At 42.4% G+C, this 24,950-nt stretch overlaps 2 protein-coding genes across 9 annotated transcripts in view; one reads left to right on the forward strand and one right to left on the reverse strand.

The window, feature by feature from the left end:
- The window catches only part of abi1a (abl-interactor 1a), a 41,314-nt gene extending 23,851 nt beyond the window's left edge, over window positions 1-17,463 (reverse strand). For all 6 annotated transcript variants that reach the window (XM_041066334.1, XM_041066335.1, XM_041066332.1 and 3 more), the window contains exons 1-2: window positions 17,283-17,463; window positions 6,999-7,166 (exon numbers count right to left, since the gene is read on the reverse strand). In XM_041066334.1, coding sequence (XP_040922268.1) covers window positions 6,999-7,166; window positions 17,283-17,399 — 285 coding nt within the window. In that variant the 5' untranslated portion in view covers window positions 17,400-17,463. The remainder of the gene's footprint in view (window positions 1-6,998; window positions 7,167-17,282) is intronic.
- Window positions 17,464-18,343: 880 nt separating this feature from the next.
- Window positions 18,344-24,873, forward strand: acbd5a (acyl-CoA binding domain containing 5a). 3 transcript variants are annotated; one of them, XM_041066094.1, is made up of 13 exons: window positions 18,344-18,431; window positions 18,767-18,893; window positions 19,262-19,382; window positions 19,966-20,038; window positions 20,123-20,240; window positions 20,768-21,001; window positions 21,112-21,303; window positions 21,732-21,826; window positions 21,917-22,133; window positions 22,304-22,506; window positions 22,991-23,050; window positions 23,249-23,358; window positions 23,437-24,873. In XM_041066094.1, exons 2-13 carry the CDS (start codon window positions 18,797-18,799, stop codon window positions 23,447-23,449), a joined length of 1,533 nt encoding a protein of 510 aa, XP_040922028.1. In that variant the 5' UTR covers window positions 18,344-18,431; window positions 18,767-18,796; the 3' UTR covers window positions 23,450-24,873. The 3 variants fall into 3 exon arrangements, with proteins under 3 accessions (XP_040922028.1, XP_040922029.1, XP_040922030.1); XM_041066095.1 differs by having other exon boundaries at window positions 18,358-18,419; XM_041066096.1 differs by having other exon boundaries at window positions 18,401-18,431; window positions 23,252-23,358.
- Window positions 24,874-24,950: the final 77 nt, after the last annotated feature.

Here is a 24,950-nt window from a genome sequence, read left to right on the forward strand (position 1 = left end):
CTGACGAGGACATGAACATCTCTTCTTATAAGTGTTATGTTTCTTTCTCAGCAAAGCCCTGCTTCACGCTCACACTATTACCCACGCTGACCCCCGAGAGCGGATTTGAACATTTTGCGATGCTCAGTGTGTTACAGCAGTTGTTTTACGATGAAGTGCTGTAAGTGCTGAAGTGTGCTTTTCCTGCTGCGCCCACTTTAAGTCAACCTGCCCGGCCCGCGTCTACTACAGTTATTTCCTGAAATAACTTTTGTCAAAGCTGGTCCTAAATATTGTTGCGTTTGTGGGATCTGGAAACACGGGACAGTAAAAAGCTTGAAATGTGATCACTCAGCTGTGTCATTAAGACATCTTGTGGCTGTGTTGCATCATTGTGTGTTGAGGCTCTTCCTGGTGGAGAAACTGGGATCTCTGACTGTATTACTGGTCAATGGAAGAAAAAAAGAGGTGAATCGAGAACAGAGAATGTTGTCTTTAATTTTCTGGGCAGACACTTAGATGTCCTGGTTGTCTATGGAAAGAAAATGTGAAACTATCTAGTATTTCACAAGAAAAAAAAGAAAAAAGACAAAACAATTATATTCTATTGACATAATTTCCTTGAGAAATGTTTGCTTCATTGCTGTCAGTTATCTCATGACCCCTCAGGGTGATCTTGTGACCCACTGCGAAGCCCAACCCCCCAGAAGCCACTGCTAGAAGGCACCTTGTTCTAGGCTTGAGCAAATAAACTTCCAGTCACATGCCTGTTTCGTAGCTGCTTGTTCTGACTGTGTCCGGCCTCATCTGTAGGAGCAGCGCAATCCAACACTCCCAACTCAGCACCGAGCCAAAACGGCTGTCGAAGCAGAGCAAATGCCTCTTTGTTTGGTCTGTTTCTCAGCGTGATTACAGCCAGCACATCTGAAGCCTGTCATCTGTGGAGTCAAGCAGTTGTCCAAAGGCCCTTTGGTGGGGCTGTTTCTCTGAGCCATTAGTGCAACACAGAGCATGTCGGAGCTTCCATCTGCAGTCGGAGCCAGAGTGGGAGGTCAAACGCCCCGTGGGGAGTTCTCAGTTTGGCAGCTTCTTGTTAAACATCCCTCAAAAACCGGATTCCTCTAGTAAACCTAACAACCCATGTGTGATATGGTTGAGCCAGAAGCGGAGGTTGTGAGGACTCGATGAGTGTAAAACCTCGGAGAGATTGTCTCTCCCACTCTCCCAGCAGAGACAAAAAAAAACAAAAGACTCTACCAAAAACAGCCAGGACAACATGCCAAGGTCGACGCTTTGTTTGCTAACACAGCACATATGGAAACACCTCCGCTGACTTTAGCCCATCTACCTTTGGGCTGTGGCCAAAACAGCGTTCTGACTGAGCCCTGAAGTTTTTGAACAATGGAGATGACAAACACCAAAATCTGAATCTGAGCTGAAAATTGTGTCTTCTGTGAGGGAAAGCAAGCATTTCCTCATCAGCCATGTTTACACAGAGCTATCAAATAATTGCCTGCGTTACTCTTATACAGGGAGGAACTGCAGAACAGAGGTGTAATGATTGGATGTAATTGCAGAGGGTTGTTAAGTGGGAAAGAATGCACTGGTAATGATGATGCTCTGCAGTGGGAAGTAGAGAGGGGGGGTAGAGAGGGAAGAGCAGGAGAGGAAGTAGCCGCAGAGCAGAGGAGCTGATGATTCACTGAATAACATCAGTCACCAGTCATTTCACATCATCATTCACCGCAATTTAAACTCTATTCACGCAGGACAGAGTCATGGTGAATGTGCATGCACTGTCACACTTCACATTCAACGCGTTACATCTCAACGAGCAAATGCAGCAACGCTCTTTGAGGGTGGTAATCCTGAATTTAATGGATGATTAATCAAATGGAGATCGACAGACAAATAGAGGCTTCTGACAATTGATTAATAGTTGAAATAATCTATTTTAGTAAAACTGACAGACACTATCTGTTTCCAGATTCTCAAATATGAAGATCTTATGGTTCTTGTATTTTTCTTTAGGTTCTGGGCTGTTCATTGGACATACAAGCCGTTTAAAGGCAATTAAATATAAATGTGCTGCAGCTCCAGGGGGTAGTATATGAGATTTCTGCTGCTCCGTACCAAAAACAGGACCATCATTTAATAGCAAGAAGTGGACATGATCTAAACTATTACAGTTACACTTTCCCAGGTGCTGAGTTTCCTAGTTTCCAATTTTTTTAACATCGTCAATCTCCCCCTTACTGACTCCCATTAGCTGCTCAGTGATGAAGACGGAGCCAAAAGTGTGTCACCAACATCACAAGATGTTTCATTGTGGATTGTTGTTGCAGTTCATCAATTAATAACTGAATCTATAAAAGGACAACATACATAAAAAGGAGGCAAATATCACCTTACTCTTGCTAATTATTTCAAATTATAGTTAAATATGAGACCGAGAAAACACGTCATCATAGTCCAATGACAAAAAAAAGAGGCATGTAGAATAAGTGTAAATATCCAGCAGTGGAAAAAAAAACATTAATACAGACAAATTCTGCATTACAGAGCCAGGCAAGTGGGAGAGACCACCAGGGGAAGGAGGAGAGAGACCAAAATACACAGCCAAGCAGTGGGATCAGCAGGAAACACAAGGAGCACACACACATGCACACACACACACACACACATACACACACACGCACACACACAGAGCTATAAGGCTTCATTTCCTGTTTGGATGAGTGCCATTCTTCCTCGACGGGAGGTCAAAAAGCCACCACTGCAGCACACAGACGCAACCCTAAACTGTCTTTCCATGTGACACACACACACACACACACACACACACACACACACACACACACACACACACACACACACACACACACACACACACACACACAGAGACTCACACAGGCATCAGAGTGTAACGGTATGTAACTGGAAGTCCAAGGAATGAGGACTGGAATGAAAAACTAAAAAACAATCAAACACAGAATCAGGCTGAGATCACAAAGCGAATTCTACGCTGAACACAAACGCTCGTGATCTGATAAGAATGTTGTGTAATTGTAGTAACTGCTGCTTAGTGAAGCACACAGCTGTGGGAACAAGCCGGGAGTGTACAGTAGATGAGGGTGAGTGTGTGTGTGTGTGTGTCTCAACTGCTTTCTGCATGCAGCCTGTTGTTGTGCAGCTTCATCACTGTGGTCACTGGGTTCAATCAGCACACTGGCCAGCTCCAAATCTAAGTGCAAGCCATCGACATCATTGTAAACACAGCTGTGCTGGCAAAACAGCGAGTTGGAAAAAGCCTTTTCTGCAGTCACAGCCACATATCCATCAGCTGTTTTATCACTAACACTGTCAACTACACTTTTAGATAAGCACACTCAAAAATATAATAATATAAAATAAGTCTAATTTACATTTTATAAAGTAAAAAACAGTTTAATACCTGCATTTCATTTCTTTCTAAAGAATTTGACTGTTGCTGTATTGTGAACACTCCCACTTGAAGCTCTACTGGTCAGAGTTTCCTACAATTGTTGCCTCAAAGTGACTCAGTATTTCCTCCCTGACTGACACTCTGTCATGAGACAAATGAGAAACATTGGTAATTTGTCCTTGCTAATAATGTTCCAAAGAACGATTTGATTTCAGCGAAATTTCTGCTAAAAATGTGAGGGGGTTTTCTAAGAGGGAGGCATCACAGAGGGCCCTGAGCACATGCACACAAAACAGCGACAGGTTTTCAGTTATAGCTCAGAATTTGTGTGTGTATGTGTGTGTGTGTGTGATGCTGATGCATTTTCGCTATTTTCAGCTCACAGGTCTTCAGTTCAGATATGTGACAGTTAGACTTAATTTTAAGTCTCTAAATGTAGAAATTCTTTGTTTACATGTGCAGCAAATGACACAGTGACTCTGGTATTGTGTATTGTGTAATGAACTGTGAGCAGAATGTATTGTACAAAAAGTTTTGTTTTGTTTTGTTTTTTTTTTTGCTGTATCTACTCTTCTCCCTGTTGTTCCTCATAACTTACAGTTTCAGCATGTGTCTGAGTTTCTCTACATAAATTTGTCTCTTTGGCTTTTTATTCCACTTCTTCATGCCAACTCCCCCACAATGAGGCTGCCACGGGTTCCAATGAATGTCTCAGGTGAACCATGCAAGGTTTACTTGTTGTCATGACAACATTAGCAATTTCTGATTTGAACATTCATGCCTCTGGGTTCTGTTTTATAAAACCAAATTTATGTGGCCAAGATCACATTTGAGGAAAAAGCTACTCGATGAAATTTCAGAGCTGTGTCAGAGAGGCAAAAAAAAAAAATCATAAACAGGACACAGGAGCTGAAGGAGCTGCAGAATGAACACTGGCTGCACACACACACACTCTCACACTATTCTCCCTCTCTTCCCTCTCTATTCGGGGGTATCACAGAGAGGTTCTCAATGCGAGGCATTTTCTTCCTCCGGACAGACAAAGCGCTCCCTGTTCGCAGCCGCTTAGCAGCCACTTCACACGCAGCACAAGGTGGAAGCCCCGCAAGCAACTATATCCATCAGCTCTTCCGCCTCAACACAGCAGACAGACCCCGGATTGTGAGTGGAAATGACAGCAGGGGAGGTGACACGCACAAAAAACACCTGACAGCACCCATGTAACTGCACACAAATACATGCATGGAGCCTGACCCTGACATCCACTGAATATCAATAAGCAATTGAGGTATAGATACTCCAAAATACATCAAACACAGGAGCAATTGATAAGTCAACTGACCAAAACTTAACACCAGCAACTGAACCAAATTGTGCATCTTATTTGTTCCTCTTTCAGTCCCTAAACAATAGCCAGTACCCAATGTCAGTCTTGCCTCGCAGTACAAGTGTACTATATAGCACAATATAGTTGGCATCCGACTGAGAAGGATGCATCAGTTCCAGTCGGAGAAATCACCAACACCACGAGACACACCCTGACCAGAGAGAGCCCCACGTAACTGTGGGCCAGACCAAAGGAAACAGCCCTGACGCCAAGCAACGTCTCACCACACACTGACGGACACAGTAATGTAAGAGCGCCGCATCCTGAGGCATCTCAGGCTTCAGGCATGGACGGGTACATGCCTGAAGCCAGGAAGGTTGTGTATAGTCAGTGTGTTTTTTCATACTAGGGAGAAGATTCATCATATTTCACTGGCACCTGAGAAACTTTCTTTCCTTTCCGCTCCACTATGAAAACAACATAAACCAAACAAGCTACAGGCTTTCCTCTCCATTACCCATTCAGCAGAATGCAACACAGGCCTCGAGGGCCAACGCTAATCTCATATCCATGAGCAGCGAGGGCAACATGATAATGATCCACCTCTGAACAGGACAGTGGAGAGCAATAAAACACACCCACAGCCTGCAGAGCTGACAAGCCTGCCTCTTTATTATTAAAACAGAGATACGCTTCATTACGGCAGATACATTAGGACCTCAGCCCTCGCTTATCCACCAAAAAAAAAAAAAAAAACAAGACAGAGATGAAGATGTTGTGAATGAAAGGCACATTAGGCATTCTGTGTTTTCTAGGTTTCGAGTTAACACGGCAAAGCTGCTAAACGGCATTCGCATTTCCCAAATTAGAAAAGATTATTATTAAGGTCATTCTTGTAGCTGTGATGATTATGAGCTGGAGGAAGACGAGCTTGTAGAGTTTTGGCTCCAAAAATAACCTTCACTCTCCTGCATGTCTTCAAACCGCGACAGGAGGAAAAACATTTCTCTGCTGACCACGAGGTGACCTAATGTGACATGATCTAGTTCTTGTTCGATATGGCTGCGCAAAACAGACGAGCATGAGCTTATAAATATAGCATAGGAAGTATGGAATTTCCCAGGCACAAGACAAGAGACGGTGGCGAGCGCTTACAATCGAGACAGAAGTCAAACAGTGTGGCCTGGAGTTCACCGAATAGAACTGGCTTTATTTGCTGATCTAAAACACCATGTCAAACTGTCTTTCATGTGCTTTTCCAATGTAGACCAGGGGGTTTCCATGGTGACCGAGGCAGGCAGTGGCATCATGGTGACCTTGGTATCACCTGAATGTTATTTGACAGGATATTGACTCAAAACCTGAAGGAGAGTAAATATGCCTTTTTTTTGTCTCTCTCTCTCTTTCTTTCTTTCTTTCCTTTTTCTGCTTGTCACGATCCATCTTCCATTTCCTTCTGCCTTCCCTCTCTCTGATTTGCCAGATCTCTCTCTTTCTCTCTCTCTGTCTCTTTCACTCTCAAGCTCTCAAGTCTCACAAGTCCTGTTTCCCTCCATTAGGCAGAAAATCTGACCTTCGGTGTATCCTGAAAGAATTTCTGGAACTCTAAGCAAAGAGCTGTCAGAGGAATAACACAGATAGCGGATATGGGAAACACAAAACCAAAAGAAAAGTACTCCTTCCGTTCCACACCCAATACCACCATATTACCATAAAGCCCATTTATGAACAAGAAATAACCAAATTCTCATTTTTAACAATTATCTTCCATATTTAGATTCATGTCTTATATGTGATCCAGGTTTGGTGAATGCCTCCCAGTTCTAATCTACGAGATGCCACATGGCTGGAGCTCTTTGTTTGATTTGTCTGAGCTCTTAATGCCTTCATTGGATGAGCGGCTGGATTTACCTGCACATGGCAGAAGCCTCATGCTAAAGAGAGGCAAGGGTCAGGAAAGGAAAAAGTCTGATTTATTCTGTAAGTATAGGAAAGACCTGATATGAGCAAAATGGACAAAATCCTTTCTCAGAACTCTTTCACTGAACACCACTCATGCAGCCAAACACACAGCCAGTCAGACACTTGGAGAAGACTGATAAACCAATAAAAGGAACCATGGATACTAGAGAAGGCCTCGTACTGTGTTTGAAAATAACCAAGTCAGTGTGAAAGTGAGAAGAGAAGTGGGAAATGTGGAGCACCATTCTTCACAGCTGTACGGTCTGTGGTGTGTGTATTTCTGACCTGGGAGATGTGGTTGATGGAGGACTCCATGCGCCGCAGCTGCGAAGCCTGGATGTCCAGCAGCTGCAGTACATTGTTGGCTAAGGCATTGATCTGGTAGGCTACGCTGGCCAGGGACTGGGTGGTATAGGCTTTGGTCTCCTCCAGAGCTTTCCTCTTGTCCTGGGCCTGTGCATGAAAAGGGATTAGAGAGAGGACGACAAAAAAAAGAAAAAACAAATGAGTAAAACGATGGAAGAGGAACCCAGTTCCTGCTAATATCGTATAACATTCACATCCATCTTCAAGCTGCGTATCCAGGTCAGGTTTGTGGTGGAATCGGGCCAATGGAGCGGCCAAGACATTCGCCCACCCAACCACCCCCACCCCCGCCAACCTCTCGTTCCCCTGATACCATGCTCTCTGTGGACACTCTGACAAAAGAGTGTGATCAGCTGACTACATTTATGAACTCAAAGACTTGGAAAGATCAACAGAATCTAACATACTTGACATATTCATATATAAGTTGCTTAAATTATTTTCTTTTATCAGAAATATAATTTTTCTAGTGAAAATTTTATACTGTTATCTAGAAATATAATGTTTTTTTTTAGACAGCTTTCACTCAATGTTACAGTCTAAAACTCAACCAAAAGCCTGTGCTGTATTCCCGATGCTGCTCACTCATAAAGCTGAGTCCAAAGAGCACTGCCTGAAGGGGCAACACTGCGGTTTGATAACAGGCTGCCGTGGCAGGGGGGGTAGGTGGTGGGAGCAGTGGTGGAGGAGATGATTACTGGCTGTGGTGGTGGTGGTAAGAGGGGAAAATATATTTAAAAAAAACAGAACATTTGGTCACACGGAGACGTGAAGAATGGACCAACAAAATGAAAACGACCACGTCTCATTACTGATTCCCCATGGCTATGCGTAACTAATCCAGGAGCAATCTGTACAGCTAAAAGCTCCTGACCTGGAGAGCTGCCGTGCTGGTCAGCCTCGGCCGGGTGAGGAGGTGACAGCGTTAGCGATGTTTCTTTTTGCAAGAATCAGAGCAGCAGATGTGTTGTGCGATAACAGCCTCGGGAAGGAGGAGAGATTCCTCCAGAGGGCTCGGAGCAAAAGGCCATCTGTTGAAAGCACACAGTCATTCATGCGCACACGCAGACACCTACTATGACACGGCGATATGAACGTGGGAGCTGCGAGAAAATATACGAAACAACAAACAAGCAAAAGAAGCCTTATATTCATGATGGCAATTCCTAAACTGCAAGAGGATGCAGTTTTTGCTGTACAGGGACGTGAGACTTCAAACAGATTACCAAGCAACATATGCTTGCCTGTGCAGAACTGCTGGCCTACATACAGTATCAAGCTGCAAGTCAGAGACAATGTTGATTTTACTCAAGGTACAAGGATTTTACAGCATTTCTATGGCTGAATTCTATGTTGGGCTCATAGTAGATGCTAAAAGTCTGGATGTCTCTGCCTCTGCTGCTTCAATTTTGATTTTTTTAGAAGCCCTCCAGTTCCCCAATTTGCAAATTTGATTGCTACAGTAGTGTTTTAACTGCGTTTTGTCAATATGATGCTGTAGCCACCTAACAACCATATAAAGAAAACCAGATTTACAACCTGCGTTAAATCATTTTATGGAACATGAATATGCTGCTGTTCTCTGTGACGTTCAATGCAAATTCCAACTGCAATATTAAGAAACTGCACCATTAACTTGTTTTTGACAAAGTCTTGCAGCTGTACAGTCCATAGACAAACAGCACCTTTGATGCGTCAGCGCTCAAACGCTGAACTGTGCTGTGTAAAGACATAAAAATGTACGTCCTGCATGTCTTAGAAACATATTCATTCAGGGTACTCCATGCATGCAGCCAAAGCACATGTGATGTTGTTTAGTCCATGTTCTTCAATGGCTGCAATTGGTAGGTTTATAAAATATGTCCAGGCCACGTCCATACTGAGTTTATCAGGCTTTCTGCATGAATGCTTGTTTTTTTCCCTCATGTACGAGGTGAACTTTCAGACAGTTTTACACAATATAAAATGCAGTAGCAAGACCACAAAGGACAAACATTTAGTCTCACACCAACTTCAAGATGCTGCAGAACAAGATGACCCATGTGCATCATTTACAAATTTAAAGCTAGAAAACCAGCCCTTAAAATTAGCACACCAGGCTGTTAACAGTCGAACCCTTTGCCACAGTTTCTTGGTTTATTTTCCTTTCTCAGTGAAACAGTGGCTTCAGCTACAACAAAGACAGATTCATTTTTCAACTGATATACAGAATGGAAAGGGCTGAGGCTCATACAGGCTATTCCTTCCTCTCCCTGGTTTACATAAGGTTAAATCTTTAGCCTCCTGTTAATCACACCACTGTAATTCTCCTTCAAATCCAGAGCTCATGTCTGCAAAGATCAGTTGCTTGAAGCATTTTGTTTTATTTTCTTAAAAGAGGGTTGATTTTTTCTTGTTTTCTTGTTTGTATTTCTGGATAAACTGATTCAAAGTGCATTAGCTGCCAGAGCTGTGATGTGAGGTCAGTGACGGGCACAGGAAGGATAGATGTGACACTTGATTGCATTGCCACTGCGGCATCTTAGAGCCTCCCGCTGTAGCTGAAAGGCCCCCCTCGTCCTTTTGCTTGTTCACGCGTCAGAGGTCGGCCGTCCGCAAATTAACCAGATTTGTTGTACAGTTACAAGAATCAGCACTCGACATGATCCATCCGTCTTCAGCGAGAAGACGCGAGGAGCACAGTGGATATCCGGAAAAATGAGAGCAAACAATGCTTGAGACATTTGCCAGGAAAGAAACAAAGCTTGTGCTCACTCAGAACACACACAAAAAAAAGTAAATAACAGCAGCGGAGAGCTGAGTGTACTTCACCGCAGCAGGAGATGCAGAGAATGAGGTGAGCTCCCTTTAGTGCTCCTGGGGCATTTTATCTCATATTTCTGAGCTGAGTAATGACTGAGTGAAAGAGACTACAGAATATCCAGGCAGTAGCAGACGGGCTGTCAGCAACTCAGCTGGGTTTAGAAAAGGAGTACAGAGGAATGCACGGTGGGTGTACTCACGATAAACTTGTAGCTGGGAGCTGAGGCAAGCTAGATAATCAAACAAATACTTGAATATGGTAAAAAAAAAATAGTGCCAGTTTAGCAATGTTTGAGAGAGAAAGTCAAAAATTCTCATCTTTTTAAATGACTACAAATGCTGTGTGTAAGCAGCAGGGTAATACATTTGGGAGCAATGAGGGAGTGGCAGTCACAAGAATGAATTTGTTTCTTGAGAAGTTTTGGCAATGAACTGGATAAATACTTCCATCCCGCTACGTCACCCATCCAGTCTGGCAAGATAACGGCCAACAACTGCCACTGAAGTGCAGTCGTGCTTTTTCAAACAAGGTGGTGCACTGCTTCACCGTCAGGCACCGCTGGTTTTCGTTGAGACAGTGTAGGAAGGAAAAGTCCAGACTTCCTCCCTGAGGACAGAAACTGTTCAGGGGTCAGAGGAGGCGGACTTACCCCTCCGCCCAGAAGCCTGAGCAGAAGAAGGAAATGGACAAAATGAGTATTCATCCTGACTGTGACATGACTAACAGAAGATGTACGGAACTGAGATAAAATATCTAAAAACTCATGAGGGTTTCACTGAGGTGTCCAATCTGAGTTTGGAACACGACAAAAATTCCTTACAAGGCTTCAAGTAAAAGAGTCTGACAATAAAACAACAGAGTTCAGTGTTTGTAGAGTACGATCTGCCCCCGGATTTGTACAGCTGACAAGCACATTTGAGTTTATGTGCTCCCACATGTCCAGAGGGGAAATGCGCGCAGAACAAAAAAGAAAAAAAAAAAGACGTTGGAATGTTTGGAATTCTGCAACATGTCATATGTCTTTAAACTTTCAAGTGTTGTTGAAGAGCTCTGCCACGGACCACAAGTGTCAGGGATGAGCTCAGACGAACCAAAAAAACAAAACAAAAAACAAACACTGCATAGGAACTGCCACGGGTTTATTTTTCTACTATGTAAACTGGACAAGTTCACACACTCCCAGCCTCAGCAGCACAGTCTAAAGCAGGATGAATGTACTGTAAATCCAACTGGAAGGTCGTAGAGCTCACATGGCACTTTGCTCCGTGTGATGTATCGACCGCTGACTGGACAGGGTGAGATAAGTGAGGGTGTGGGTGAGGTAAGTAAGCGAGACAGGAGCCAGCGGAGAGCTAGCACCTTGTGGGTTGTTGTATCGATGTGGCTGTCTCACATCCAGCAGCTGATTGGACGTGAGGCAGAGGCAACGAATATGAGATTACAAGAAAGATGCGTGTAGGAACTGACCGAGCGTTACCCAAGCTATTTCCTGATCATTTAGCTCCTTCTGCCATGGCGCACAGAGATAAATTACAAACCTAATGGAAGGTAAAACCCTGTAGTGATTTGAGGGAGTACTGGTTGGGCTCTAAATATAAATCATAACAAAAAAAAAATCCTGCAGTAACACCCAGATTGACAAATACCAGAACCTCCCTACAACTTTCAAGATGCTGTACATTTTGTTTTAAATGTACAGCATTTGTACATTTTGTTTTAAACAAAATTCTTAGAGGTAAGTGGTGTAATTAATTTATAATTTATAATTTACTTATTGACCAGCCTCCTTCTCGTTAAACTCTGCAATCTGGACACAGAAATGGAGCTAAAGGTGAATTAGGAGGAAAATTGTCTGCTGTTCATTCTGACCTTAAAACAATGACAGAGAGCTCATCCTCAACCTATTAATCCTAAATCGAGGACAAAACATCCACTGCTTAAAATTACAAAACTGTGAGAGGCTCAACACCGACACAAGCCGCCTGAGGAGACGGACAAGGTGGAGACAGTGACACAGGAACATGGGCGGAATAAAGAAAACCTGCAGGCTGAAACAACTCCGGTCCTTCCTCGAGCTGGCTCTTAAAAAAAAAACCAAAAAAAACTCTGCAGTACAATCTATGAATTCATAAATACGTGTCCTTCAGCAGGGGCAGATGGAGGCTGACTGAAAGGCCATAAGGTCTACCTGACCTTGAAGAACTGCCATCGTGCAATTAAAAATTCCTTCAGTGTGTCAGGAAGAGACACGAAGGGGAAGTTTGCACACGGAGGAAAGTCATTAACCTTCCTTGAGTGACTCGGTAATTGGTTCATCCAGGTAGAAAGTCACTGTTCTGTGGCAGACGCTGTGTTCTCAACTGATAAACAAACAAAAACAAAAAAAAAAAAATCTATTTTTCGGAGGATCTGAATGTCAGGGGAGCTCTTTTTTCTGCTTGGTGGGTTGTGACACAGGAAGTGTTCGGATGGATTATTCACACTTTTCTATATAAAAGGAACAGCGTGAACGAGTCCAAACTCCCACGTTCTAACCAGCTTGCAACAGATCAGTCCAACAGTCTGGACCAAACCAACTTCAGTCAGCTGAGGGGGAGGAGTGACAGGTGGTCAAAAGGATGAATGGGCCTGGCTGTTAAGCTGAGAGCCGCTAGGCCTCTCCATGCTGCGAGAAAAACCAGGCCACTCCGCAGAGAGAGAGGAAGAGTTGGAGAAAGAAGGACAGGAAATGAGGACTCTGAGTAACCCAGCGAGACAGAGCTGTGGTTTAAAAAAAAAAAACAAAAAAACAACATTTATCACCTTCAGGTAGGCCTGGCTCTCTTCCAGGGCAAAAACTCACACGGATTCTCCTGGGAAAATACCCCAGGGCAGGAACAGCAAGGTTATATGTTACATGACCAGGACTTTGAAGAGAACATCTCCCTTCCCCTTTGTGTCAAACTGCAGGGACTCTCGTCTCAGACGGGACACTACCTGCATGGACGACATTTCGAAACTGCTAATTTGAGAGCAGTCTGGACTTTTCTACTTAAAAGTCAAAGAAGTACAAGTGGGCATCGTGCTGGCTCAGCAAGCACAAGTCACATGTCCTGAGCTTGCAACACTGGGTCTGATCTGGCTTATGACCTCCTGCTTCGCCACATCTCACTTCCATTTCCCTGTTCTTTGTTACCGCACACTGTCTGTAAAGCAGAGATGCCACATCGCAGCAGGGATTTCATTAGAAATTCTAATATATCTCTGCAGAAACAACAAGTTTCGGCTGAACAAGCCTCCACCCCGGGCTCTGAGAATTCGCAGTGGGAGTTTTTTGTTATGATGTTAGTACCAGATCAGTTGATAACAATCATTAGAATAACTGCTGCCCAGAATAAATATTTAAACAAGGCTAAAGGTAGGCTGCTGATAATTATTGATCCAGGCACAAAACCCAGAAATCATTGGGGTTCGTGGGTTTTTAAATAAGATATTGGGCTTTTCAGTGTCACATGTAGAATAAATATCTAGATCTGTCAGTTATTTAAAAATCTATTCATTTTTTCTTTTAAATTAAAAAATGCCCAAATGTTGAAATTCTTAGAGCCTTGGGGTAAAATCTCCAAATTACTTGACGTGTGTCCAACTATCAGCCCAAAACCCAACATTCATTAAATTCAATTCAATTCAATTAATTATTCAATTAAAATTCCACTTATTTAATGTAACTCTGTTTGACTCCACACCGACAGATACGCAGCAGTGTTCCTCCAGACCCGGAAACAGACTCGGATGAGTACAAATGTCTGAGTTTGCCTTTAAATACCATTTATGACAAAGAAACACAGCAAATACATTTGAGAGCGTGGAACGAGGACACAGCATTTTAGCATTTTGAAAAATGACAGATTTTTTTTTTCCTTAGTTGACCGACTGTTTGTTTCAGCTCTACAAATAACTACTAACACCTGAATTTACGAATCATTTAGCCAAGCAATGAATAGCCCTTTCTAGAGCCTACATCCGTGAGTCCTGCCAACATGGCCAGGTGGCCCACTTTGCATACAGTATGTGTCCTTGTCACACAGGTTAAACAAACAGGCTGCTGAGTTGCATCAATGAAAAAAAAAAATAAAATGAATGTGAGCAAAATACATTTCAAGGGCAAAGGAGACGCTGAGCAAGAGCAGTCAGTCAGTAACCACCTTAAATAGCTGGACGAGAAAATATTAAAATAAAACAACCCAGGTTAATTAGAGTGATCTCTGTGCAAGTGTCTTAATGTTGAAGTGTGTTTGTTTTTGGCTCTATTATTAAGCCACTTCCTGCCACACAGAGAGGAGGCATTTCCAGGTAGCAAATCTTCAGAGTCAGCACAGCAAACAGGAAACATAACTCTGACCAGTCTGTGTGTCATAAACCCCCTCCCACACACACACACACACACACACACACACACACACACACACACATTCACCACGCACAAAGTTCAAAACACTCACTTAGACAAACAAAAGTCACTATCAAGTTGAGAAAGTGGCTGGACCGAGCTTTCACCGTCTGCCTCAGCCTCCCGAGCTGCACTACGGTCCACACTCAACACTCACAACACCAAAGCCTCCGTGACAAGAACAGAGGGAGAAGAAGGGATGGAAATGTGAAGGAGGAGCGCAGAAAGGACGGGCTGATTCGAGCTGAGGCATGTTGATATGTGCGCACACTTTTGTGTGTGTACGTGTGTGTGTGTTTCTATCAGAGGCACACACACACACACACACACAGTATCTACAGCAGACAGAGAGGGCTTATGAAAAGTGCACTGTTAGTCTGACACTCGCTTCACACAGAGCTCACGACGTGTGCTGGAAAGCTTAAAATCCTGCTTTTTTACGTCAGCACTTTAAACAAGGTGCTCTGATAAAATACAAGGACAGTCACAAATCCGTGAGACACATGAAACAGAACTTATCGTGGGGTTTAGTTAAAGTTAGGGGGGAAAAAAATTACTTTAAATTCTCATTGGCTTGTCAACATCATCCATCTCTACTGTACCCAGCTATGTGAAAACGACATGTTGTGACAGCAAAGTATTTTCTGTGCATTTTCCACCTCATTACTCCGAGGTCTCAGTGGAGATTATAACAGTTTCTGAAGCGTCTCCTGTTTACAAGAGCAAAATTCTGGGACAAAACACGGTAAATTCTTGTCATTTTGGCACCATGATAATCAGATTTAAAGATTTACCTTTTCAGGCTACAGCTTGACACCCATACCCACCGCTACTTGCATCTCATTTCTTTAGAAAAAAGTTTTGGAAAAAGATTCTCCAGCACTCTGAACATACGTTTAAACTTCCAGTTTTTGCTTACATCTGTGCAGCTGTTGTCCCTTTAAGTGTGAATGCACTTTTTGTACTTTGGGCAACATAATCCTCCAAATGAATATGTCATATTAATTTCAACGCAAAAAAAATCCATTTATATTACATTTTAATTTATATTTATGCTTGATAGAAAGCCTTATAAATTAGAAACTTCTATTCATTTTGGTATGAAAGTGGTCAAGTATAAAGAAGCCAAGAGTCAGCAAAAAGTACAGGCTTTTTGGCAGCTCCTGAGCTGGACTAAAAGACATTAGTGCTGGCCTTCAAAACTTGATCCAAAATACTGCCATGCTGCTAAAAAATGAACTCACAAGTAAACAGTGTTCCTTCTCATAAAAGTTAATGTATATCGCTTCTGCTTTCTCTAACTCATGTTACAGCTGGCTGTGACAAACAAACTCCAAAACAAGGGAATCCCCACATTCAGTATTTCAAATCAGACTAACTGAACTATCATGATTTTAAAAAGAGGGGAAGGGGAAAAAAAGCTTCACCCACTTCCCTTTGGGCTTAAATGAGACAGAGGTGGTAAAACTCCTGTCCTATAGTGTATCTGCGTGGGCTATAACTGGCACAGAGCTTCAGAGCCGTGCCTCACAATGCCGAATCATCCGAGGACAAGGAAGAAAACAAAATTACAGGGAGTCCTTTGGGAGACCAGCTGGAATGGACACACCCTCTGTAGCTGATACGGTGGGTTGACTTCCTGCTGAAAAAAATGTTTTCTCTCAACCTCTGTTTGTCTGTCACTTAATTTGTTCTCTACACAGACAGTTTTTTTTCTTTTCTTTTTTTTTTTTTTAGGTGTGGGTTACCACGGATGTTATAGTACCAAAAAATTGAAAAGACAAAGCTGTCTGTGGTCGTCTGGCTCTGCGGTGAAGTTCCACAGTGACATTCACTTCTTTATGAGCAACATTTACACTGAAATGAAGTTTAAAATGTGCTGCAAACACAGAGACTTCACCACATCAATTTACACTAAATTAGCTGCTTCATCGAGAAGAAGAGGACTGAAGTGGAAGACAGATGTGCAGCCTCATACACACCAGCAGAGATTAAAGCAAGCTTTGCTCCCATGAACAAGTGAGCAGGGGGGAAAAAAATCAATACCTCCAACCTTTATTGACCAACTAACAATGGCTTTACATTCCTCCCTCTGTCTCACAGCCTAGGTGCAAGCCTGCAAACCCAACTGAATTATCTTGAATGAGCTCGTCTCTCCATTAAGCAGTAACCCGGCCAAAACAAGCTGCCTTCTGCTGATTTCCATGCACATATTATTATTTTAATGTAGCATTAAATTGTTTTATGGTTTACAAAAAAAAAAAAAAAAAAGTGTGCGGCAACAATAAAAGTCATGCACTGACATTATGGCATTTGCACGGAGTGCTTACAAGTCCATAATGTAGACACTATACCTCACTGTAATATCCCTGCAGTATCCCAATGTGTACTTAAACTGTTTTGTGGTATTAAATAGTGAGTTTAATGACCTTATGGACTGTAATGGAACTCCTGTGTTATTGTAATGTAGTCCTACAGACTTACAGTGGTATTGTGACATTTAGTTTATGTGAAACATTGTCAGAATCAATCAATACGAGCAGACTAACGCAACTTTCCTGCTGTCGCTTAAAAATAAAATAGTTTTTCTTTTTTTTTTTTTTACTTCCAGCAGCTGAAACGTGTTCAGAGACCTGCTGTAAAACACACAGGCCTATCAGCAGTGAGAGTGGGAGCAGTTTCGAACCGACCCAGAGTAATAATAATCAAAAGTAGACACACCCTCAGCGTAAAACCGAATAAATGTGATCAGTGGTCTGAACATGCACAAGCCCCCGAAAATGTCCCGCAGCGGAAGAAATCCCCGTCACCAAACTGTTATTTCAGCTCCCCAGCTTTGGGCGGAGAGAGGATCATTTCATAACCGACTCCAGTTTCTTTATCCACATTTCCTGTCCCAACAAACCATTCAATCCCGAGCGTTTGGCGACAAAAGGCGGCCGAAAGATACCGCGGTAGCTCACTCACTTACCTGGACATAATTGTTCTCGCAGTAGTCTGCTACTCTGGTGAGGTTTTGGTAACTCTCTACAAGCGCTCTTTTACCGGCTGGGATCTCTTCCTCTAACAACATTTGTAGCTCTGCCATCTTACATCTCTCCGCAGAGCCTCCCTTCCCTCTGCCTTCCCTTTGATTGAAACAGCCACCAGCCCTAGCTCTGCTCTCAAAAAAAAAAAAAAAAAAAGACTCCTATTATGGGATTCCTGCCTGCCCTCTCATTGGCGAATGATCGTCTATGATCGTGAGGAGGAGTCACTCGACGGTTAAAAAGCGGGACCAGTTTTTAATCTGAAAGCAAGGCGAAAACATGTCATATTATTTTACAAATTTAAAATCATTATTTCTTTTGTAATAGATTTGTGACGCAGCATCTGGTGGCCACGCAGACTATGTTACATCATCTTATTTCTATTCATTTTTATTAGTCCTGATTTTTTCACAGTGTGCAAGTGAAAACTGTGTCACCAGTATTGTTTGTCTGTTGTGTGTTGTGTATGTATTCATCAATCAGTTAGTTCCAATTACTGGTACATATTTTTTGCAAATTTCTGCATGTTCACTTCACATTTTCCTTGAAATTTTACTTAAACAGTCAATTGACTGTCAAAACGGTTGTCCGTTAAGTTCCAACTCCACAAATCTTACAGCGAGTTCTGGTACTCCTAAATGAGGACAAAGTGAGAGCTCTCGAGTTTATATCCCGTCTACCTATCACTGTTCCAACTGAAGAATTAAAAAAACATGGATCCAGACTAGAGCATGCCGGGATATGTAGTGCTACTCTGAACTGTTCATAGTCGATGTATGTTGTAATTTCGCGATGACAGCGAAATATTAGAACGTGACATTTGATACTATTTTGTTGTCAGTATTTTTTTTATTTTTTTTTGTTCGTACTGTTTTTGTTTCTCTCACGAACCCGCTAACAAGATCCGAAACTACATTTCGTTTTAGTCGAAGCGGAGGATTGTGGGGCTTGTAGGAATTGTTACTGTCCCATAGAAAACTACAACTCCCAGAGTACATCTGTGAGTGGTTTTATTATACCTTTCATGGCGTCTGGTCGAGGGCTAAAGACGGGTCGCCTTCTGACAAACAGATAGGCCGGTGAGTTTCACGGTGAGTGTCGTCGTGTTTGGGCTTTTCCGTCGAGTGTTTTGACTTACACATGACATTTGGCTTAAATATCGGTGTAGCTGGACTTGTGTCGCATACTAGTAATTGGTTGTGTCCTAGATTCACAACCGACAAACCTCCTCCTCCTACTGGTGGTCATAACATTGTTGACACTGTCACGTACAAGTTTAGCTAGTCGCATTGGTGTCGGAAAAGTGAGGATAAGTGGACGGAATTGTTATCAAGAGTGAGCATAATAACAGAAGTCAGCTTTTAGCATTTTTTTTATTGGCGTATCTGACATGACAGTGGTGTGTTTACTTATCGTCTGGCTTTAGGTTTTGTTTTGGCCGTCTCCGTGTGGCGCGATGGAGGTGGAGAGTGTCAGAGTGGAGGATGAACGGCGTTTGACCCAGCTGAGGTTTGAAGCCGCCGTGAAAGTGATCAAGAGTTTACCCCCGGATGGTAAGCGGCGTGGACACACCAGTGTGCAAGTGTCATTCAGACCAGTTTAACCAGTCCATCAAAGGACGGCACCACAGGCTTCAAAGAGAATGGTGTTAGACCCGGTCAGGTGCAGGGTAGCAGCTTGGTCTGCCTTAGATCTTGTGCGATTTAAAAGGTTTAATCCACTTTACTCGCAGCTTACAGTGCAGACGCTTTCGTGCCAGCAGTCTACAACTTAACGCATCATCATAGTAGTCACTTTTGAAAGTCAGTCTTTTTTCAGAGGGCCTTGCAGATATCTAAGACAATAGTACTTTGCAAAAAGCAATTTTGCACATGTTGCAGTAGGTGGTTCCCTGTCTATAACTCAAATGCATGTCTTTCAGGTCCCTTTCAGCCATCCAATGACATGATGCTCAAGTTCTACAGTTATTATAAACAAGCAACTGTGGGAGCCTGCAATATACCCCGACCTGGCTTCTGGGATGCAGTTGGCAAAGCAAAATGGTATTAACAAAAAGAAATGTACAGCAGTCAGTATGTTTTTGTTTTGTCTTTTTTTTTAAATTGGGAACATATTATTGCAAGCACAAGTTGTGCTGAATACCAGAGTCTTAAAGGCAAATCATGGAAGAAAATTCTGGAATTGAAACAGTATTTGACTTGTGCACATTGCATAACGTTTTGCTTTGTGCCCACTTTGACCTAGTGATACTCCCTCTGTGCAGTCTCGGGTTCTGTTAGGTGATCTCTGGACTCTGCAATCATTGAAATGTGACTTGGAATGTGACCTCTTGCCCACAAGACTGGGCAGCTTCTCTCATACTCCTATTGCATTGTTGTAATTTTGCAAGTTTATGGGGGAGTTGTAAAAACATTCCTCTTCCTAATGAATGGTTAAGCTTCTGTCAGTCTTTGACCCACAGCTAACAAACAACACACTGACCTAAAATAAACTGACCATGTTGACAAAGTTGAAAACAAGCTCAGAAGCTAATTTTAATGACATAGACTACACTAAGCAGGACTTTGCTTTTCACTGTGGAAAATGAAATAATGATGCATTATTTTGTTTACTTTTATTAATCAGGGATGCATGGGACTCTCTTGGAGATATGCCAAAAGAAGAAGCAATGGCTGCCTATGTTGATGAAATGAAACTGGTATGATATCTACATTAAATTTCCTCTGAGCTTTAACACATTACAAGATTGGAACTGGATTTTGTTTCTGTATTGGATGCGTAGATCCTGGAGGGCATGCCCATGACAGGTGAGGTGGAGGAGCTGCTACGCGTCCTCGGCCCGTTCTATGAGCTGGTTGAAGAGAAGAAAAAGATCACGCAGATCTCAGACCTGAGCACAGGTAGGATTTACTCACCAGGTTTAAGGCTTCCACCTTTCACTTTGTGATTTCAAATGTGAAGTTTAACCTTTCATAATTTGCCTCCTGTCATATGCTCAGCCCGTTTGACACAGTTTGCTAGGCAGCTGGAAGGCAAGTACATTACTGTGAAAATACTTGAGTCTGGTGGTATAGTTTAGTCTTTGTTTGGTGTTGTAGCTCAGATGCTTTTAGTGCTTATTAGCAGTGGTGTTACGCATGCTTAGTTCATGGTACAGAACGCGTGGCTAAGCACATTTAAGGTCAGAAATGGACACTTTTATACTTCCTCTTAATCGCAAAACCTTAAGTACACAATCATTTTGCTCAGCCCCAAACAGCCATCTGCTTGGTTGATACCAAGTTCACATTTTTTGACGACTTAACCTCATTTAAACCCTGATAAGGCTGCTTTGATTTAATTGTTATGAGAGTTACAGAGAGTATTATTATCCTTAAAGTCAGAGTTATCTTTTATGATCTTGTAATGAGTTCCGTTTTTTGCACAGGGTTCGGTACAATGCTGAATTCAGTGGCATCGAAGAGTGTCGCAAAGAGCATTGTCAAAACCATGGAGATGAACGGCACTCTGGAGACTCGGCCTGCCAGGCTCAAATTAAAGGAAGTGAGGGAAAGGTCAGAGGAAGAAGCACAAGAGGAAGATGAGGAGGATGAGGATGATGAGGAGGAGGAGGAGGAAGAAGAAGAGGAGGATGAAGTAGTGATAAGGGAGGTCAGAAAAGGTAATAATGTTATTAAAAAAAAAAAAGAAAAAATGGCCTAGTTTTGAAGTACGTGTGAGTGTCAGGTGTGGATTTTGACTTTTTTGGACGTGCGGTACATTTTATTTCAGACAAGAAATCAGCATCTTCACCACCAAAGAAGAAGGGTTCAGCCAGGAGACACAAAGTGCCCCTGTCAAATGGAAAAGTGGCGAACGGAGTCACACATCTGACCAATGGGAATCACTCCAGGGTTGCTCTGAACAGTGACAACTCCCGGGAGGGTTCAGTCAGCGAGCCTCTGCTCAACGGTCACCATGCAGGTAAGGAAAATAACATGTTCCATTCTGGTGAACAGTCTCGCATTTGCAATTACCCTGTTCTGTTTGGACCCACAGCTTGTCCATGAAATGCTTCAAAATGGTTACCCAGAACTCCCCTCGCCCCTCACTGTTCTTGCGTATCAGTGCACCATGTGATCAGATAATCTGCTAAGCTTCATTGCCAGAGCTATGACAACTCAGCAGACACCGAATCTTTACAAACTTTACACATCAGCTGCTCCTGGGACAGTTTTAATGGAGTAAATTAATGCTTCTGCTGAAATAGAGCATCAAGCCCCAGATTATGTGAACGCTGCCTCTGCCTTCCCCCATGTCACTCTGTTAATTACAGTGCAGTTTATTTTACAATGCAGGAAGAGTCTGAGCTTTTTTGTTCCCTTTTTCTGTGCCCTTTGCACTGATCTCAGATCCCAGCACTGATGTGTCTGGTCCTAATCACCTGGCCAGTGACTCAGATAGTGAAGTCTACTGTGATTCTGTGGACCAGTTTGGCCAGGAAGAGGCAAGTACCAACTTAAAAGCACACACAGATGTGCGTTATGTTTAGTAAATAAATCCACCGTTGATTCATTTTAGCGTGTATCTCCTCTAGACCCCGGAGCATAACCGCTCTCTGGATGACCTGGATGAAGAGGAGAACCATGTGCTGCAGCCTCTAGAGGCAACAGAGGAGATCCAGGACGATGTTCAGGGTCCACCAAAGGTCATCAGGTGTGGAGGAGAAGACGGAGAGACTGGTGGGACAATGTCACAGAGACAGAGACTGAATGCAAACATGCCATCCAGCTCCTTGGTCAGAAGAGGACGGGGTAAGGTTGCTCTTACAGGACAAATTCAGTACTCAAGAGGTCAACCAGATAACGTTTTTTTTTTTTGCAGAAATGTAACTTGAAAATCTTGTTTAAATTATTTCACAGCTCACTATCAACCCCAACATTGCTGCCCAGTGAACATGTATTAATTATTAAAAATCTGTTAGGTTCCAGGTCTCCAGGCCGCGGCTCCGGAGCTCTGGTGCCCACGCACAGTGGTGGAGACGGGGATGGGGGCCACTGGGGAGGAGCGGTATCACCTGAAGGGAGCCTGAATGAGCAGATAGTTGTGGCATTGGCCAGACTGCAGGAGGACATGCAGAGCGTCCTGGAGAGGCTGCACACCCTGGAGGCGCTAACTGCCAGTCAGGTCAGACCGACCTGTCCTCATTCACTGCTGTCAGAAAGAAGAGTCATGTGAAAGGGATAATGGACCAAAAAAACCTGTTTGTTAGGTGACAATAGAGACGGGAAAGTCATCCATTAACTGTTGTTCCAGTGCATGTTCACTGTGACTGTTTTCTAGAATTTTTTTGTCTTATGTGAACAGTTTATGAAACTGCTAATTCTGGTCAAATTGCTGTAAGTGAATTCATAATAAATCATAAATATGTCTGTGAGGAAATTTGGAAATACATGTCAACAACCTAGTTATTTTATTTTTGAGTCACTACGACATGACTGGAAATCTAACTACACATGAAGGGTATTTTCAGGATCAGATTGGGAATAACGAACTCCTCAAAACTAATCATGGCGGCCAGTGTAAAAAATTAACACTAATCACTGATAAGTTATGACTTGAAGACAGATCATCACTGAAGCATTCTTCTCCTTCTCCTTTCTCTCTGCAGGCAAGATCAGTGGCTCTGTCTCCTACTTACTCACCCCCCTCAGTGAATAAGAGGAATCAGGTAAACTATTTAAAATAAATTCCCAGGGTTTTAGATTGATCTTGTCCTTTGTATTACACACTAAGAACATGACTCATGAGCAGAAACTACAATAATTTAGACATCACTAAAACTTCTAGAATGAGCCACAGTTTGATTTGAAATGATGCTCTTGTTATTAATTCTTTTTTATTTTTTATTACTGTTATTTTTACCCAGAAGCCATCCTGGTGGCCTTTTGACATTTCTCCAACCAGTTTGGCCTTCGCTGTGATATGGCCATTTGTTGTACAGTGGCTTATTCGCCTATACCTGCAGAGGAGGAGAAGGTATGAAATTTAACATTGCAACGCACCATCATTTTCAAGCGATGCACAATGTAACGCCTCAATTTTCTTCTTCTTTAGACGAATCAACTGAACCTGCTTACATCCAGCACCCATGGGCATAAAACGATAACGAGTCCTCTAAACGTCTGTGGTTGGGCTGCTAATGGCTGTAACCTCCTCTCCTGCTTAGACCCACAGCCCAGTAATTTGCTTTTGCACTATGAAGAAGGCACCTAGAGTAATGAGTGAGAGGAAGATACCTCTCAAGTGTGTTGTACTGTGGATGTGGAATCAAAAAGAAACATGAATGTATGGGCTCGGACCCTGTGAGATTATACAACCTTTATAAGATGATACCACTTGTACTGGAATCTTTTTCACTGTAAGAGATCATTTGTTTTGAAAGAGAAAACTTGCAGTTAAAATATTGTCAGACCAACTGTAGAAGCTTCACAATTATTTCCATAACTAAGGCTTTGTTGCACAAAAAAATGGGCCTCATACTTTGTTGTTTTGAGCATAATTCTTGATGTGGTTATAAAATTTCAGCATTCACTTTTCATTAGTTGCCCAGGCAATGCTGCTATAATAAAATGTTGTGATAACTGTAGTTTAGAAGAGAGGATTGAATGTAATGATATATTGAAATGTGAGGTTCTTTTTAATTGTGAGAATAAGTTAATATTTATTGCTTTTAGCAACAGTTACATAGAAGGCATCGCTGGCCAGATTTCAGCTGTGTAAGTGAGGTTTATGTTTAGAGTGACAGCTAAATGTTGTTAATATGTTAGACAAGGTTTTCACTGTGTCCTCATCTCCCGTCCTGCAGCATATCAGTCTGTGCTTTCACACCGAGGTGATCTGATTGAGCCTAAATGTTTCCAAATAGAAAAAGTGCCTCAACATCACGGGTACATTCATAGGTGGCATTATGATTTCATACATTCACATATTGTAGCATTACTGTTCTAGTACTGGACCAAATTAACATTAATCATACGACCTAGTGAGCTATGAGGTGGTGAGGATCTCCATCTGACAGCCTCATTTCCCGCTCAGCTGTCTGATTACTAATGCATCACACTCGTCACTGTCTGTGCTGTTTATGCTGTCACGGTTTCTCTGTTGTATAATTTAAACTTGTGATGTAATATGTCTGTATGAGTATTGTGGACAGATATTGTCTGAGTGATAGTGATCATGAATTGTTTGCAACGCAGTGAGATCTATACAAATTGTATACAATAGCTGTACAGTTCAGATGATTGAAATGCAATATTTTAATTGCATTCCCATGTATTACTAGCATAGACTACTATATCATATTTACAGAGGTTTGCATCTGCAATAGCACCAATCTTTCCAGAGCCATTATGTTTTAATAAAAAAGTAATAGTTTACCTTTCTACTGAAATGTACTAAGGCTTTCTCACCCTCTCTGCCTGTGGCTAGAGTGGTGTTTGCATGTGATAATCTAAGCCTAAAATAAAGTTTTCATAAAGCATTTCAGTTTGTTCAGACTGTTGCACATAAATTGCTGATGGACATTATGGGAAATATGTTTAACCCGTTAAATGTAAGGATTCATAAGA

The sequence above is a fragment of the Toxotes jaculatrix genome, chromosome 20 (assembly GCF_017976425.1).
Source record: "Toxotes jaculatrix isolate fToxJac2 chromosome 20, fToxJac2.pri, whole genome shotgun sequence".
Taxonomy (NCBI): domain Eukaryota; kingdom Metazoa; phylum Chordata; class Actinopteri; family Toxotidae; genus Toxotes; species Toxotes jaculatrix.